The sequence below is a fragment of the Nylanderia fulva genome, unplaced genomic scaffold (genome assembly GCF_048542155.1).
Source record: "Nylanderia fulva isolate GAGA-0341 unplaced genomic scaffold, ASM4854215v1 Scaffold786, whole genome shotgun sequence".
NCBI classification, from domain to species: Eukaryota; Metazoa; Arthropoda; class Insecta; order Hymenoptera; family Formicidae; genus Nylanderia; species Nylanderia fulva.
Genome location: NW_028190901.1, coordinates 31,362 through 45,468, shown reverse-complemented (window position 1 = coordinate 45,468; position 14,107 = coordinate 31,362). Strand labels below are relative to the sequence as shown.

General features: G+C 40.6%; 1 protein-coding gene across 1 annotated transcript; it reads right to left on the bottom strand.

Moving 5' to 3' along the window:
* Positions 1-1,289: 1,289 nt before the first annotated feature.
* On the bottom strand, positions 1,290-5,234 carry LOC114933989 (uncharacterized). The gene is made up of 2 exons (XM_085489074.1): positions 3,972-5,234; positions 1,290-3,851 (listed from the first exon to the last, which is right to left on the bottom strand). Exons 1-2 carry the CDS (start codon positions 5,232-5,234, stop codon positions 1,290-1,292), a joined length of 3,825 nt encoding a protein of 1,274 aa, XP_085345200.1.
* Positions 5,235-14,107: the final 8,873 nt, after the last annotated feature.

Genomic DNA, 14,107 nt, shown 5'->3' with positions numbered 1-14,107 from the left:
TTTTGTCTGGCACACTTAATGAATGATTTGACTGTTGAGTCTTTAAGATGGTCCTTCGAGCTTCTATGTATGATAGATTGTCTAGTGTCATGACTCTATTAATCTCAATGTTTAGTTTAAATTTGAGGCAATCACGACTGAGAGTATGGTGACTTTCCTTACAGTTCACACAACTAGGCGTAACTTTGCATGGGTCATTAGGAGAGATGGGGTTAAGGCCTCCACAGTTCAGACAAGATTCCTGTTCCGCAATGCAGCTTTTACTAGTATGTCCCATTTTACCACATTTATAACATCTTCTGATAGAAGGGATATATATTGAAACAAAGAGATTAACTCTCCATAATTTAATAGTTTTGGGAAAATCTTGATTTTTAACCTCTATGCATACCGACTGGAAATCCACCCATTTTTTAGTTGTCGAGTCCTTTCTCTTTAGTCTGAACACATTACTTATTCTCAGTCCAGGGTTCTCTTTTTCCAAGACCGCTGAGATTTTTTCTAGAGGAATGTCAATAGGAATGCCTTTGATTACTGTGTGGTTTGAATCGTTTATTGAACGATCGGTGGGCAAGGAATGTTAGGGAAGATTAACGATAGCCGGGTTGGTTTTCGCAGGCTCCCTTTAATTTTATTAATTAAATAATAATTATGGTGTCGTTCCTCTAGTCTGGTAGTCTTTCGCTCGTCCTTCTTTCAACGGGAGCGGGTTAAAATCGCTACAGCGCAAAAATTCACAAACTCGGAGGTATTCGGTGGACGCACTTTTCGAAAAATACAGAGCGAAAACTGTTTCGATAGAGTATCATTGACTTGTAGTCGCTTAGACGGCTGAACGCAGACCTTTCTCGGAATCGACCGTCGGATCGCAGGAACCCGCCGGTTTCGGAGAAAAGTAAGGGAAATAACACGAAGTCAGAGCGCGGGCAATAACAAGCCGTGTTTATGTATATAGTTTTTTGGTTGATCAGCTGTGTGCTCGCTCGCGCAGACAATAAGTCGAGGCGAGCGATCGTCGCAAAAACGCTTCCAAAACATACCGCCCGCCTCGAATGAACACATTCGAAATGCGCATTGTGACGAACAATAGATGCACTTCGGTTTGCACCAACGACGATACCGTTTACAATCGATTGACAGAGATCCACTCTATCGATTTGAACAGTCTTCTCGTGATTACGAGACCAGTGGCAAAGGTATACATAAGAATATAATTGATTAAATTTTAAAACAAATTAAACAAAAGCAAACAAACAAAGCGAGATATATATATAAGAGAGAGTGCTCGCTTAACTTTTATCTCCGCCCGCCGAGCCGGATATCATTGACATCTCTTGATTGATGTCGACGGGAAGATAACAAATTTTGGTGATAGGGCGCTTATATTCTGCGCGGCTCGTTCGGACGGTAACGACTCTCGTCAAGCCGTCGGCTCCGGGATGGCACGCAACAATTCGGCCGAGCTCCCATTGACTCGGGGGAGCTTGCGGATTTCGTAGAAGAACTAACTGACCGACGCGCGCTAATTTTTGTACAATTCGCCATTTTGGGCGTTGTTGGAGAGTAAGCAAGTAATCGTTGCGCCAAGCTCTCCAAAAACCTTCGGTGATGCGCTGCGTCATCTGCCAGCGTGACAGTCGATTTTCATGCAAGTCGAGAACGCTGGGTTCGGGAACCGCTGCTAACGAAGCGCCGATTAAAAAATGCCCGAGAGTTAAAACGCGGTAGTCTTCCAGATTCTCGGACACGGCGGATAACGGTCGAGAATTTAAACACGCTTCGATTTTACAGAGAAGGGTGTTCATTTCTTCGTACGTGAGGGTGTGAGCACCTATGCAACGTTTGAGGTGCGTTTTGACGCTACGCACACCGGCCTCCCAGAGACCACCGAAATGTGGGGCGGCCGGGGGAAGGAAATGCCACGATGTTTTTTCGCAAGCGGTCGCCTCAATAAAATTTGGATCGCGGAGGGCGCGACGATGTGCATCGGCTAATTCGCGATCGGCTCCTTGAAAAGTTGTGCCATTATCGCAATACATCCCCTGGGGAAGACCTCGTCTAGACACGAACCGATGATACGCTGCGATAAAGGTTGCGGAAGTATAATCGGTCACGACTTCAAGGTGGATAGCCTTAGTGGTGAGGCATACAAACAGGGCGATGTACGCTTTATGAGACTTGTGTCCGCGCCCGGGTGTACTTCGCAACAAAATAGGACCAGCATAATCGACTCCCGTGTGTGAAAACGGTCGCGCCGCGCGATTTACGCGAACCGACGGAAGATCTCCCATGAGTTCATTTGGAATGGTCGCAGCCTCGCGGACACATTGCACACATTTGTGAAGGACTGCGCGGGTACAAGTGCGAGCGCGAAGAATCCAGAATTCGGAACGTAAGGATGCGAGAGTGAGTTGTGAACCGCCGTGTAGCATGCGATGATGGTGATGATCGATGATGAGAGAAAGAAGAGGATGCGACCGAAGGACGATCGGGTACTTCGTCGAATCTGGCAGGCGAGCGTGACGTAGACGTCCGCGGACGCGGATGAGTCCGTCGTCGCTCAGCGAAGGATTGAGAGACGAAAGCGGACTGGATTTGGACACGGATCTTTTCGCAGCGAGACAGACTAATTCAGCGGGAAACAGAGCTGCCTGTATACAGCGGAGCCAGTACGCTTTGGCTGCAGCGATTTCGTCGACGCGCGAGCTGCGTTCGAGTGATTGATTTCGCCGTCGCGCGAGATTCCCGAATCGAATTAGATACGAGGTAACGCGAAGCAATTTCGGCCATGATGAGAAGCGAAAAGCGAGATCCCATAATTCCGGAGGAGCCGGAGAATCCGCGACGTGTACGTGTCGTTTCTCCAAAAGATCGGTGGAGGTGATCTCATCTTGTATGAGATTGCCGTTCGGCCAAGAGGTTGGAGGCAAAGACAGCCACGGGGGTCCGTGCCACCATAACGGATGTAGAGCTAGTTCCTTCGGAGCAAGACCACGGAACGCGGCATCGGCGGCGTTGTCGGAAGTCGGAACATGGCGCCACGGTATGTCCGGTAAGGTCGTTTGAATGGCCGCGACGCGATTTGCTACGAACGTTCGCCAGCAAGACGGCGATTTACTTAGCCAGGCTAGTGTTATGGTGGAATCAGTCCAACAATGTATTTCGATGTTCGGCAGTTGAAGCGTCGTTCGAACGAACTGCACGAGGCGCGAAAGAAGATGTGCAGCTGCTAACTCGAGACGCGGAACGCTTAATGTTTTGAGAGGGGCGACCTTGGACTTCGCGGCGAGCAAGAAAACGTCGACCGATCCGTCGATGTTAATGTTACGGAGGTAGACTACCGCCGCATAGGCTTTCGTAGAGGCGTTTGAGAAACCGTGTAACTCCGTTTTCAATGTATGAGAGCCGTATCGCGTCCAGCGCGCGATTTCGAGTTGATGAAGGCACGATAATTGCGAATAATAGCGTTCCCAGTCGGTTGCGTAATCGCCGGGAATGTCATCGTCCCAATCGCATTTTAATTGCCACAATGTCTGCAGAAATATTTTTGCGGTAATCACGACGGGGGTGATCCAACCGAGCGGATCAAATAGTTTGGCGATGGTTGATAAGATCTCGCGTTTCGTTTTCGAGATATGTGTCGGGAGGGAAACTTTAACCCGAAAGACATCGCGACACGGGTCCCACGTGAGACCTAGCACGCTCAATCGCTCATCATCATATAGCTCCTTTGAGCAGGCAAGACCGTGATCGGACGGATCAATATCCGATAGGAGATCTTCGCAATTGCTCGCCCATTTTCTCAAGCAAAAACCGCCCTTTTCTAATAAGGCGACAAGTTGGTCGCGAGTCTGGCGCGCGAGAATTTTATCGTCGGCGCCGAACACGCTGTCGTCGACGTAAAGTTGCGAAAGGAGAACCGGAACCGCGAGCGGAAATGAGGCGCCTTCATCTTGCGCTAACTATCGCACAACACGGAGAGCGAGGTAAGGAGCGGACGCGGTGCCGTAGGTAACTGTGAGTAGTTGATACTCATCGACTGGTTGTTCTGGAGACTCTCGCCACAGAATCCGCTGGTAGTCAACATCGCGTTGGTCAACTAAAATTTGCCGATACATCTTTGCGATGTCGGCAGTGTAGACATAGCGATGCTGACGCCATCGCATTAGCACCGTGGCGAGATCGAGCTGGAGCTTAGGCCCGACCATCAAGTGATCGTTTAAGAATGTGCCGTCAGAGGTTCGACACGACGCGTTGAAAACGACGCGTAAGCGCGTCGTGGCACTGCTGTCTCGTACGACAGCATGATGCGGGATATAATAGCGATGGAGTGCATTCCCACAGCGATTATCCGCTGGCGCGATGGTCATATGACCGAGTTGACGATACTCGGTAAGGAATTCGCGATAGGCGGAAGCCGTTTCCGGCTGACGAAAGAAACGCCGTTTGAGGCGTTGAAGGCTGGCGAAAGCGACGGCGCGCGATTTGCCTAACGAGACTGCGGTGTGACCTTTAAAGGGTAACCGAACGACGTAACGCCCTTGAGGCGTGCGGTAGTGAGTGGACGAAAAATGTTCCTCACATTCGAGATCTTCGGGATTTGGAAAAGATGAGAGGGGAATATCCTCAATTTCCCAAAATTTACGGAGAATGGAATCGAGAGATTCAAGGACGGTTCCATGATGCACCTGCACAGAGGCGCGTGGATCAGTGGAGATGGGAGTGACGGGTCCGGAGAGGATCCAGCCAAGAGTGGTTTTTTGAGCCGTAGGCTCGTTAACGGATCCTTTTCGAATACCGTCGAGGAGGATCAGGCCATACAGGTCGGCGCCGATAATGACGTCGATCGGATCGCGACTCATGAGATCTCCATCGGCTAAACGCAATCCAGATATATGCGACCAGCGACCCGCGGAATTTGTACGATTTGGCGTATATTTTGTTAAGCAGGGGAGAACGAGAGCGGTCGTCGAGTACGTAGGTTCTTCGCCGAACGCAGGAGTTACGATGACGGTAACTGCGTGATGCGATACGGATTGTTTATCGCCGATGCCGGCAATCCGAACGGCTTGCTTGACGCGCGGTAACCGTAAGCATTGGGCGATTGATTCGGTGATAAGCGTGACTGCGGAACCTTGATCAATCAATGCGCGAACAGTAACTACGCGTCCTTGTGGCGAATGCACGCAAACGCGGGCAGTTGCGAGGAGAATCGCGGCCTGCGGTGACACCATGTTTGTGGAGAGATGCGTTGTGACGTCGCTATTACTCAAGTCGCTCGACGTCGTCGCGACCGCGGATTCGACTGTATCTCCTTGATTGGCAGATGTGTCAAAATGCAAGAGCGAGTGGTGCTTTTTCTAACACTGTTTGCATGTGCGCGGGCTCGTACATTCCTTCACAACGTGCTTCGCGCTGAAGCAATTGATACACCGTCGGTTGAGACGGATTAACTCGAATCGTTCGGACGGTGTTTTGCTAGCGAAGGTCGAGCACTGGTATAATAAATGTTTGGCTTTACAGACAGGGCACGTGACGTTCGCGGGAACGCCGGAATTGGAGGCGAGTACGTGGCGTTTCGCCGGTTTATTCGATTCGGATGCTTTCTCTTTCGGATTCGCGGGAGCGATCGCGTCGAATGCGCGAATTCGAGTATCGATAAACTGCGTAAGATCTTTAAAGCGAGGATACTCGCTGGTTTCGCCAAGCTTTATCTCCCACGCCTCCCGAGTTGATTTATCAAGTTTTTGCGAAACGAGGAAGACCAATAGATCATCCCAGTGCTCGACCGGACGCCCGAGATTTCTTAACGCATGTATCGCAGCGTTGGTCTGATCACAAAGGTACCGAAGGTCTTTGGAGTTTTTACTCGGAACCGCGGGTAAATCAACTAATATTTGCAAATGCCCGGTAATCAAGCGTCGCTTATTTTCGTAACGTGAAATTAAGAGGTTCCACGCAACAACGTAATTCGCGTCTGTAATCGCGAGGTGGCTCAACGCCTTACTAGCTTCACCCTTTACACACGAACAAAGATAATGCAAACGATCGACATTTGACAGCGAGGTATCGTTAGCGATTAACGAGGTGAATCGGTCGCGGAAATTTTCCCATTTGTCAAAGCCTCCCTCGAACGTCGGTAAGTGTAGCTTTGGCAAATGTGATGACGGCGAGAGAATTCGGAAGGGTTGCTTACGTCCAAGGTTGTTGACTGATTCCGCGGTCCCGGTTCGAAGGCCTCGAGAATTTCTGCCATGTAGTCGGATGTTTCGTTGAAGACGTCCTCGCAGGCGAAAAACTGCTGCTCCTTGAAGTAAGGCAGCTGCTGCTTCTGGGTATCACTGGCCAGACGAGTGATTTTCGAATGGAGTTCCTGGCACTTCGAAAAGATGACCTTCAGGTTGGCGAGGCGCTCCTTGGTAACGGCACGAGTCATCCGGGCTTGGCCAAGTTTCTTGAAATTTGGCAGAACTCGTGCGACAGAATACATCAGCTGTGTCTGATCGCTGATTATCTCCTCCACGTTCGACATGATGCCGGCAGATCGTCAATACTTGGTTTCGTCTTGCCACCGATCCGGCTCGAAGGACCAAAATTTATGTGTGGTTTGAATCGTTTATTGAACGATCGGTGGGCAAAGGAATGTTAGGGAAGATTAACGATAGCCGGGTTGGTTTTCGCAGGCTCCCTTTAATTTTATTAATTAAATAATAATTATGGTGTCGTTCCTCTAGTCTGGTAGTCTTTCGCTCGTCCTTCTTTCAACGGGAGCGGGTTAAAATCGCTACAGCGCAAAAATTCACAAACTCGGAGGTATTCGGTGGACGCACTTTTCGAAAAATACAGAGCGAAAACTGTTTCGATAGAGTATCACTGACTTGTAGTCGCTTAGACGGCTGAACGCAGACCTTTCTCGGAATCGACCGTCGGATTGCAGGAACCCGCCGGTTTCGGAGAAAAGTAAGGGAAATAACACGAAGTCAGAGCGCGGGCAATAACAAGCCGTGTTTATGTATATAGTTTTTTGGTTGATCAGCTGTGTGCTCGCTCGCGCAGACAATAAGTCGAGGCGAGCGATCGTCGCAAAAACGCTTCCAAAACAATTACACTCTTACAGAAAACCATGTACTTAGGGATAAACAACGTTAAGTCTAATTCTTGAGCTATATTGTGGGTATAGCTAAATTTGCCTCCTGAAATGTGTCAAAAGACATTTTCCACGTATTCCACGAATGGAATTCCACTGACAAAAATTTTATATTTGCTTTAGTGAGAAGTCTTGAAACTTCGATGATGGATATAGACTTTGCGATCTTGCTGTCTCCCAATTTTCTTGCATAAACTACAAACGGTGCTTTGCTGTGTCGGTCATACCAGTGCTGGTTGTATAGAGTTTCACTTCCTGAGTTCCTTGAAGAAGCGGTCTTGTCCTTAAAAAAGGCCTTAGAAGAGTTTACCGATACTTTTGAGGAATTATTTTCTGATTGACATGCTTGTTGTAAGAAGTAAGTCTCCAAATTATCTTTTTTATTATTAACTTTTGGTTTCTTACTTTCTTTCTTAGCTTGATCTTCAGGTTTTGTTGACGGATCTGTCAGTCCCTGGGCAGAGGAAGAATCATCCGAAGTCACAGATCTAGATCTTTTACGATTGTCTCGTGTATCCACTATATACTCCATTTTATCATTTTGCAACATATTCTGGGGGAGGTTGAGCTCACACAAATTCATGGTTTTAATTTTTTCATCCTCTTTATTGTGAAAACAATCTGAATCAGAGAACGGGAGAGCGACGTCTCTCCCGCCCTGAGACGGTAGAGTGAGGTTATCTATTGTGACAGACCGTATCTTCTGATAATTATTCTTGCATTAGATGTGAGAGCGGGTGAGTATGACTCACACGAAGTCTTGAACCGAGAACCGGAGTAGCAAAAAAGACCCTTAAGAGGTAAAGATATGAGAGAAAAGACGATAATTTGAGCACCTTGCACAAACTGCTTATGTATAATTGCGCGCCAAAAACCGCTCTTATTTCTGTGTGTAAAGCGGCCGATTTCCCACACCGTCATCTAGCGGCGACGCGGTGAGTGAATAAGCCGCATTCAAAGCCATTGCCTACGGCTGAACCGCGTTCAAAGTCATTGTCCACGGCTTCAGCCGGTAAGCTACCAATCTTTTTATATCAATATAAATTTAACGTATAAGACGGGCAACAAGAGCCAAATCGCGGATGACAATGCGCTATCCTAACGAAACTGAATAATTTTCCGTTAGAATTAAATACCGGTGCACAAGGCACCAAATTTTACTTGGACACGGCCAAGATTTTAAAATATGAAATAATCTCATATTTGAGATTTAATTTCAATACCCCCTTTAACCCCCCTACGGAAAATAAATAAATGAATGCAAGAGAAAAATATAGATCCGAAAATCTAATAATCTAATAATCTAAATAAAATATTTTTATATCAATCTGAACTAAACAAGTTAAAGAAACAATAATTGATCTAACAACACAAATTCTAAAAATAATATAATTAAAGCCACAATCTCCACTTGATTCCTCTCGACCAATAGAGCCAAACGCGATGTTATTGCGACAATTATGAAAGAAAGAACATTTGAAAAGGAATTTGAATCCTGTGGTTGGGATATCAAAAATTCCCCCTGTTCCTTCTCTTAACATCCCCTGTAAAGAAATAGGCGAGAAAAATATTGGTCCGAAAGTCGGCTGAATCGGGACTCGAACCCGAGACCTTCCGCTTGCCGGGCGACTGCTCTTCCAACTGAGCTATTCAGACACTTACAAATCAATATTTCTCTCAATGTTTATACCCCCCACCCCCCATCGAAGCGCTTCCTAATTTGTTTCAATTTTTGACTCTATTTTTATAGTTTTAATTTAAACTGTATTGTTTGTATCAATATACATGGATTAGATGTAATAAATTAGTTGTTTAACCTTGATGTTGCATCTGCTCTTATTAGCCGTTTATATTTGTAATACTAATAGAGATAATACTAAAATTAAATATAAATTAACGTATAAGACAGGCAATAAGAGCCAAATTGCGGATGACAGTGCGTTATCCTAACAAAACTAAATTTTTTTGTTAGAATTAAATACCTGTGCACAAGGCACCAAATTTTTATTTGGACACGGCCAAGATTTAAAATTGGAATAATCTCTACAAGAGATTTAATTCCATACATCCCCTGTTCCCCCTTATGGAAATAAATGTGAGAGAAAAATATAGATCCGAAAGTTGCTGAATTGGGAATCGAACCCGAGACCTTTCGCTTGCCGGGCGACTGCTCTTCCAACTGAGCTATTCAGATCCTTTCGATTCTATACTTTTCTCTATTATATATATTAATGTTGGTAAACAAACGTATTTAAGCCAGCGTGTATAAATTAAGAGTTTAACAAGGCTCTGTAATATATCTCTGTAATCTTGTAGAGATTATTCCAATTTTAAATCTTGGCCGTGTCCAAGTAAAAATTTGGTGCCTTGTGCACAGGTATTTAATTCTAACGAAAAAATTTAGTTTTGTTAGGATAACGCACTGTCATCCGCGATTTGGCTCTTATTGCCTGTCTTATACGTTAATTTATATTTATATTACAGAGCCTTGTTAAATTCTTAACTAAAATTAAAATTATTATTTCTACAATTATTAATAAAACTAATATATATTTATATATTAATACTAATATAACTATTATATAATCATATATAAATAATTATAAATTAAAAGATCAAAATTAATAGCAATGCAAAATTAATATCTAATCAAACCATCACATACCAATGCTCAAGCTCGTATGACAATAAAAACAATGATAAATTATTAAATTAAGGCCATGTGTAACGAGCAATACGATATTATTTTATTATTTAGAAGAAAATTCTTAATTTGAAATAATAATTACACAAACGTTTCGAGCTCTACTTGCTCCTCTTCAGTGCGCAAAAAAAATAGTGATAATAAATAACGATAATAAATAAATACATAAAATTCTAATAAAAAATCCGCAATACATAGTCAATATAAGTTATATAGTTAAGTCATAGTTAAAACGCAAAATATATTTACAATGAATTGAAACCATTAAAATAGTTCAACAAAGTAAGAACCCAATTAGAAGCAGAATGATTCGTCCGGTTATTCATAAAATATTTTAGAATTATTAATAAAAACTCGGAGTGACACTTATACATTCCTCCAAACGAACCACTTATCGTTATTTGACGAAAGTCCCTCGATCTGGCAATGATTATGTCCATCCTCTCCAAATTATTTGATATTTGTTAACTGAATTTAGAGAATTTATTCAATTGTAAAATAGGATTCCACTAATGTGTATGTAAAAAAAGATTAAAAATTACAAATTAAACTAAATACTAAAATATTGAACCTTTATGCTTACAAATTGTTCCGAATAACTTGAAATGACGATGCTTCTAATTGTTGTTGGCCTTATTGTTAGTACTTGACTGTTGTCTAGTCTTTTAAAAAGTCGAATAAATAGGTGTCAGATCTCACAAAATAAACATTTACATAAGTCTAAAAATTCGATATTTCTTCTAGAATGTCGAAATACGCGTTGTTAAGCAATTCGGTGTCTGTGTTATTATTTATACCATGCCTTTGTTCCTTGATGTGTATCATTTCCGAGATAAGTCTTTTATAATAATTAGATTCAATATCAAGTATTTTAACGTTATCCCAATCAAAAGCATGTTTTTTATCTATAATATGTTCAGAGACCACAGAATGCTTGGAGGAATCAAATTTAATATTATTCATATGCTCTTTTAGTCTAGTGCGTAATTTTCTTTTGGTTTGCCCACGAGCTTTTGGTTTTTACAAGGGCTGATAAGGGCAACGTAACAGTCGCGATGACAAAAGAATATTACACGAATAAGATGGAAAGTTTACTTGAAGACAATAGCACCTATTCTATCATAAAAAAGAACCCATCCTCCAAAATAGAAAAGGAACTAAACGATATTCTTAAGAAATGGCAAAAAAAAGGGTACATTTCTAATAAAGAATATTACTCACTACGTTCCAGCGACTCCCTTCTTCCAAAATGTTATGGTCTCCCAAAAATACACAAGGAGAATACTCCATTTAGAGTAATTGTGTCATCGATTAATACCACGCTTTACTCGATAGCCACATTTTTACATAAAATCATTTCAAATAGTATTCCTACGGGAAAAAGTAATGTAAATAATAGTTTTGAACTCTACAGCAAGCTAGCGGGTAAGAAAATTGGTGCGGAAGATATTCTAATATCATTAGACGTGGTTTCACTATTCACTAACATTCCGATAGATCTTGCAATAGAAAGTGTGAGCAATAGATGGAATTATATCAATACACATACATTAATTCCAAAAAATGAATTCATTTCCATGGTTAAATTTATATTGTCGTCAACATACTTCACATTCAATGACATTGTATACAAGCAAGTTTATGGCACACCTATGGGTTCTCCGTTATCGCCAATAATTGCTAATATTGTTATGCAAGATCTTGAAGAATCAATAATTAATGAATTGGACATTGGTATTGGAATATATTATAGATATGTAGACGACATTATTATGGTGGCACCAAAGAATAAAATTGATAGTGTACTGAATAAGTTTAATAGTTACAATCAACGACTACAATTTACGATTGAATACGAAATTAATAGAAGCATAAATTTTCTAGATTTAAACATTAAAATAATAGATAACGTCATACACTTAGATTGGTTTCAAAAAAAGACATGTTCAGGTAGAGTACTATCTTTTTTATCGAGTCACCCTATGTGCCATAAAATAGGAGTAATTTATAATCTTATTAATAGGGCATTGTTATTATCTCATCCCATATATCATAAGAAAAATTTAGAACTGTGTATTAAAATATTATTGGACAACGGTTACCCTATTCATTTAATCTTTAAAGAAATAAATAAGAAAATAAGAGTTTTAAACAATGGACAGTTGAACAACAATAGAAAAAAAGAAATTGCAGAAGATAATAGCAAGAAAAAATTTTTCGTCATTCCATACATTAATAACATTTCTGAGACAATAGCATCGACAATAAAAAAATCAGATTTCAGAGTAGGATACCGTTGTCTAAATAATCTTAACAAATTAATTAAAGTCCACAAGGACAAAAACGTGCATAACAATAATAATAATATAAATTTAACGTATAAGACGGGCAACAATAATAATAATGTTGTCTACAAAATTAATTGTAAGGATTGTGAAGCTTCGTATGTTGGGCAAACCAAAAGAAAATTACTCACTATACTAAAATATCATATTAATAATATTAAATTTTATTCCTCCAATCATTCTTTTTTCTCTTAACATATTATAGATAAAAAACATGCTTTTGATTGGGATAACGTTAAAATACTTGATATTGAATCTAATTATTATAAAAGACTTATCTCGGAAATGATACACATCAAGGAACAAAGGCATGGTATAAATAATAACACAGACACCGAATTGCTTAACAACGCGTATTTCGACATTCTAGAAGAAATATCGAATTTTTAGACTTATGTAAATGTTTATTTTGTGAGATCTGACACCTATTTATTCGACTTTTTAAAAGACTAGACAACAGTCAAGTACTAACAATAAGGCCAACAACAATTAGAAGCATCGTCATCTCAAGTTATTCGGAACAATTTGTAAGCATAAAGGTTCAATATTTTAGTATTTAGTTTAATTTGTAATTTTTAATCTTTTTTTACATACACATTAGTGGAATCCTATTTTACAATTGAATAAATTCTCTAAATTCAGTTAACAAATATCAAATAATTTGGAGAGGATGGACATAATCATTGCCAGATCGAGGGACTTTCGTCAAATAACGATAAGTGGTTCATTTGGAGCAATGTATAAGTGTCACTCCGAGTTTTTATTAATAATTCTAAAATATTTTATGAATAACCGGACGAATCATTCTGCTTCTAATTGGGTTCTTACTTTGTTGAACTATTTTAATGGTTTCAATTCATTGTAAATATATTTTGCGTTTTAACTATGACTTAACTATATAACTTATATTGACTATGTATTGCGGATTTTTTATTAGAATTTTATGTATTTATTTATTATCGTTATTTATTATCACTATTTTTTTTTTGCGCACTGAAGAGGAGCAAGTAGAGCTCGAAACGTTTGTGTAATTATTATTTCAAATTAAGAATTTTCTTCTAAATAATAAAATAATATCGTATTGCTCGTTACACATGGCCTTAATTTAATAATTTATCAAAATTAATAGCTTATATAGTTTAAATAAACATTAATTTTGTAAATTAAAAATATTTATTTTTCTTAAAATTATCAGCTCTTTCAAAAAAATAATTTTTTTAACTGTAACTTTAATCTCCAAAATTAATATTTTTTATAAACTATTCTTTGATTTTAAAATATAAAATTCCTAAATTTATAATAAATTATGATAATAAAGATTTTCAATTTTTTAGAATTTTAGTTATATTTTTATTAATATTATAGGATGTTGAATTTATAATGATTTATTGAAGGACAGCAAATAGTACAGATTGCCCGCGAAGTGTTTTGTTCGACTTGCGAATGAATACTTGCTTGATCGGCATCGGCCTTTTATATTCGAGCTCGCTTCTCATAGAGGCATTTATCACGCATTTATCACGCATACACATACATGTCCATTATTTGGCTTATTTTCAAGTTTGGAATCTTGTTTTGAAAATTGTCTTCGCATTCTTTTCTTGTCGCTCTCTTCTATCACTCATCCATCACGTGCACACACTCGCTCACGCATACTACATGTGTACTTTATTCATTTCCACACTCGGCCATTCTGCACGAACATTTGTCCTCAAATGTTTATTATTTTATTCTTCTGAATTATCGCTCGCATAATCTACCAACGGTTTCATATGATCCGCAGATGTAGATGTAAGAGGTTCTTCATGTTCCCCTATTTTTTGTACAGTAGTAGTATAGTGGGCACTATGGCCCGTCATAACAAACCCCCACCACCGACCCGTCTGGCGCCGTGTCTTATCTTATCTTTCC

Excerpts from the sequence above, each read along its gene's own strand:
- LOC114933989 (XM_085489074.1), bottom strand. The coding sequence starts at position 5,234 with ATGGTGTCACCGCAGGCCGCGATTCTCCTCGCAACTGCCCGCGTTTGC. Across the intron at positions 3,852-3,971 it reads CTTACCTCGCTCTCCGTGTT|ACTCGCGACCAACTTGTCGC; the intron begins GTGCGATAGTTA and ends CTCGCGCGCCAG.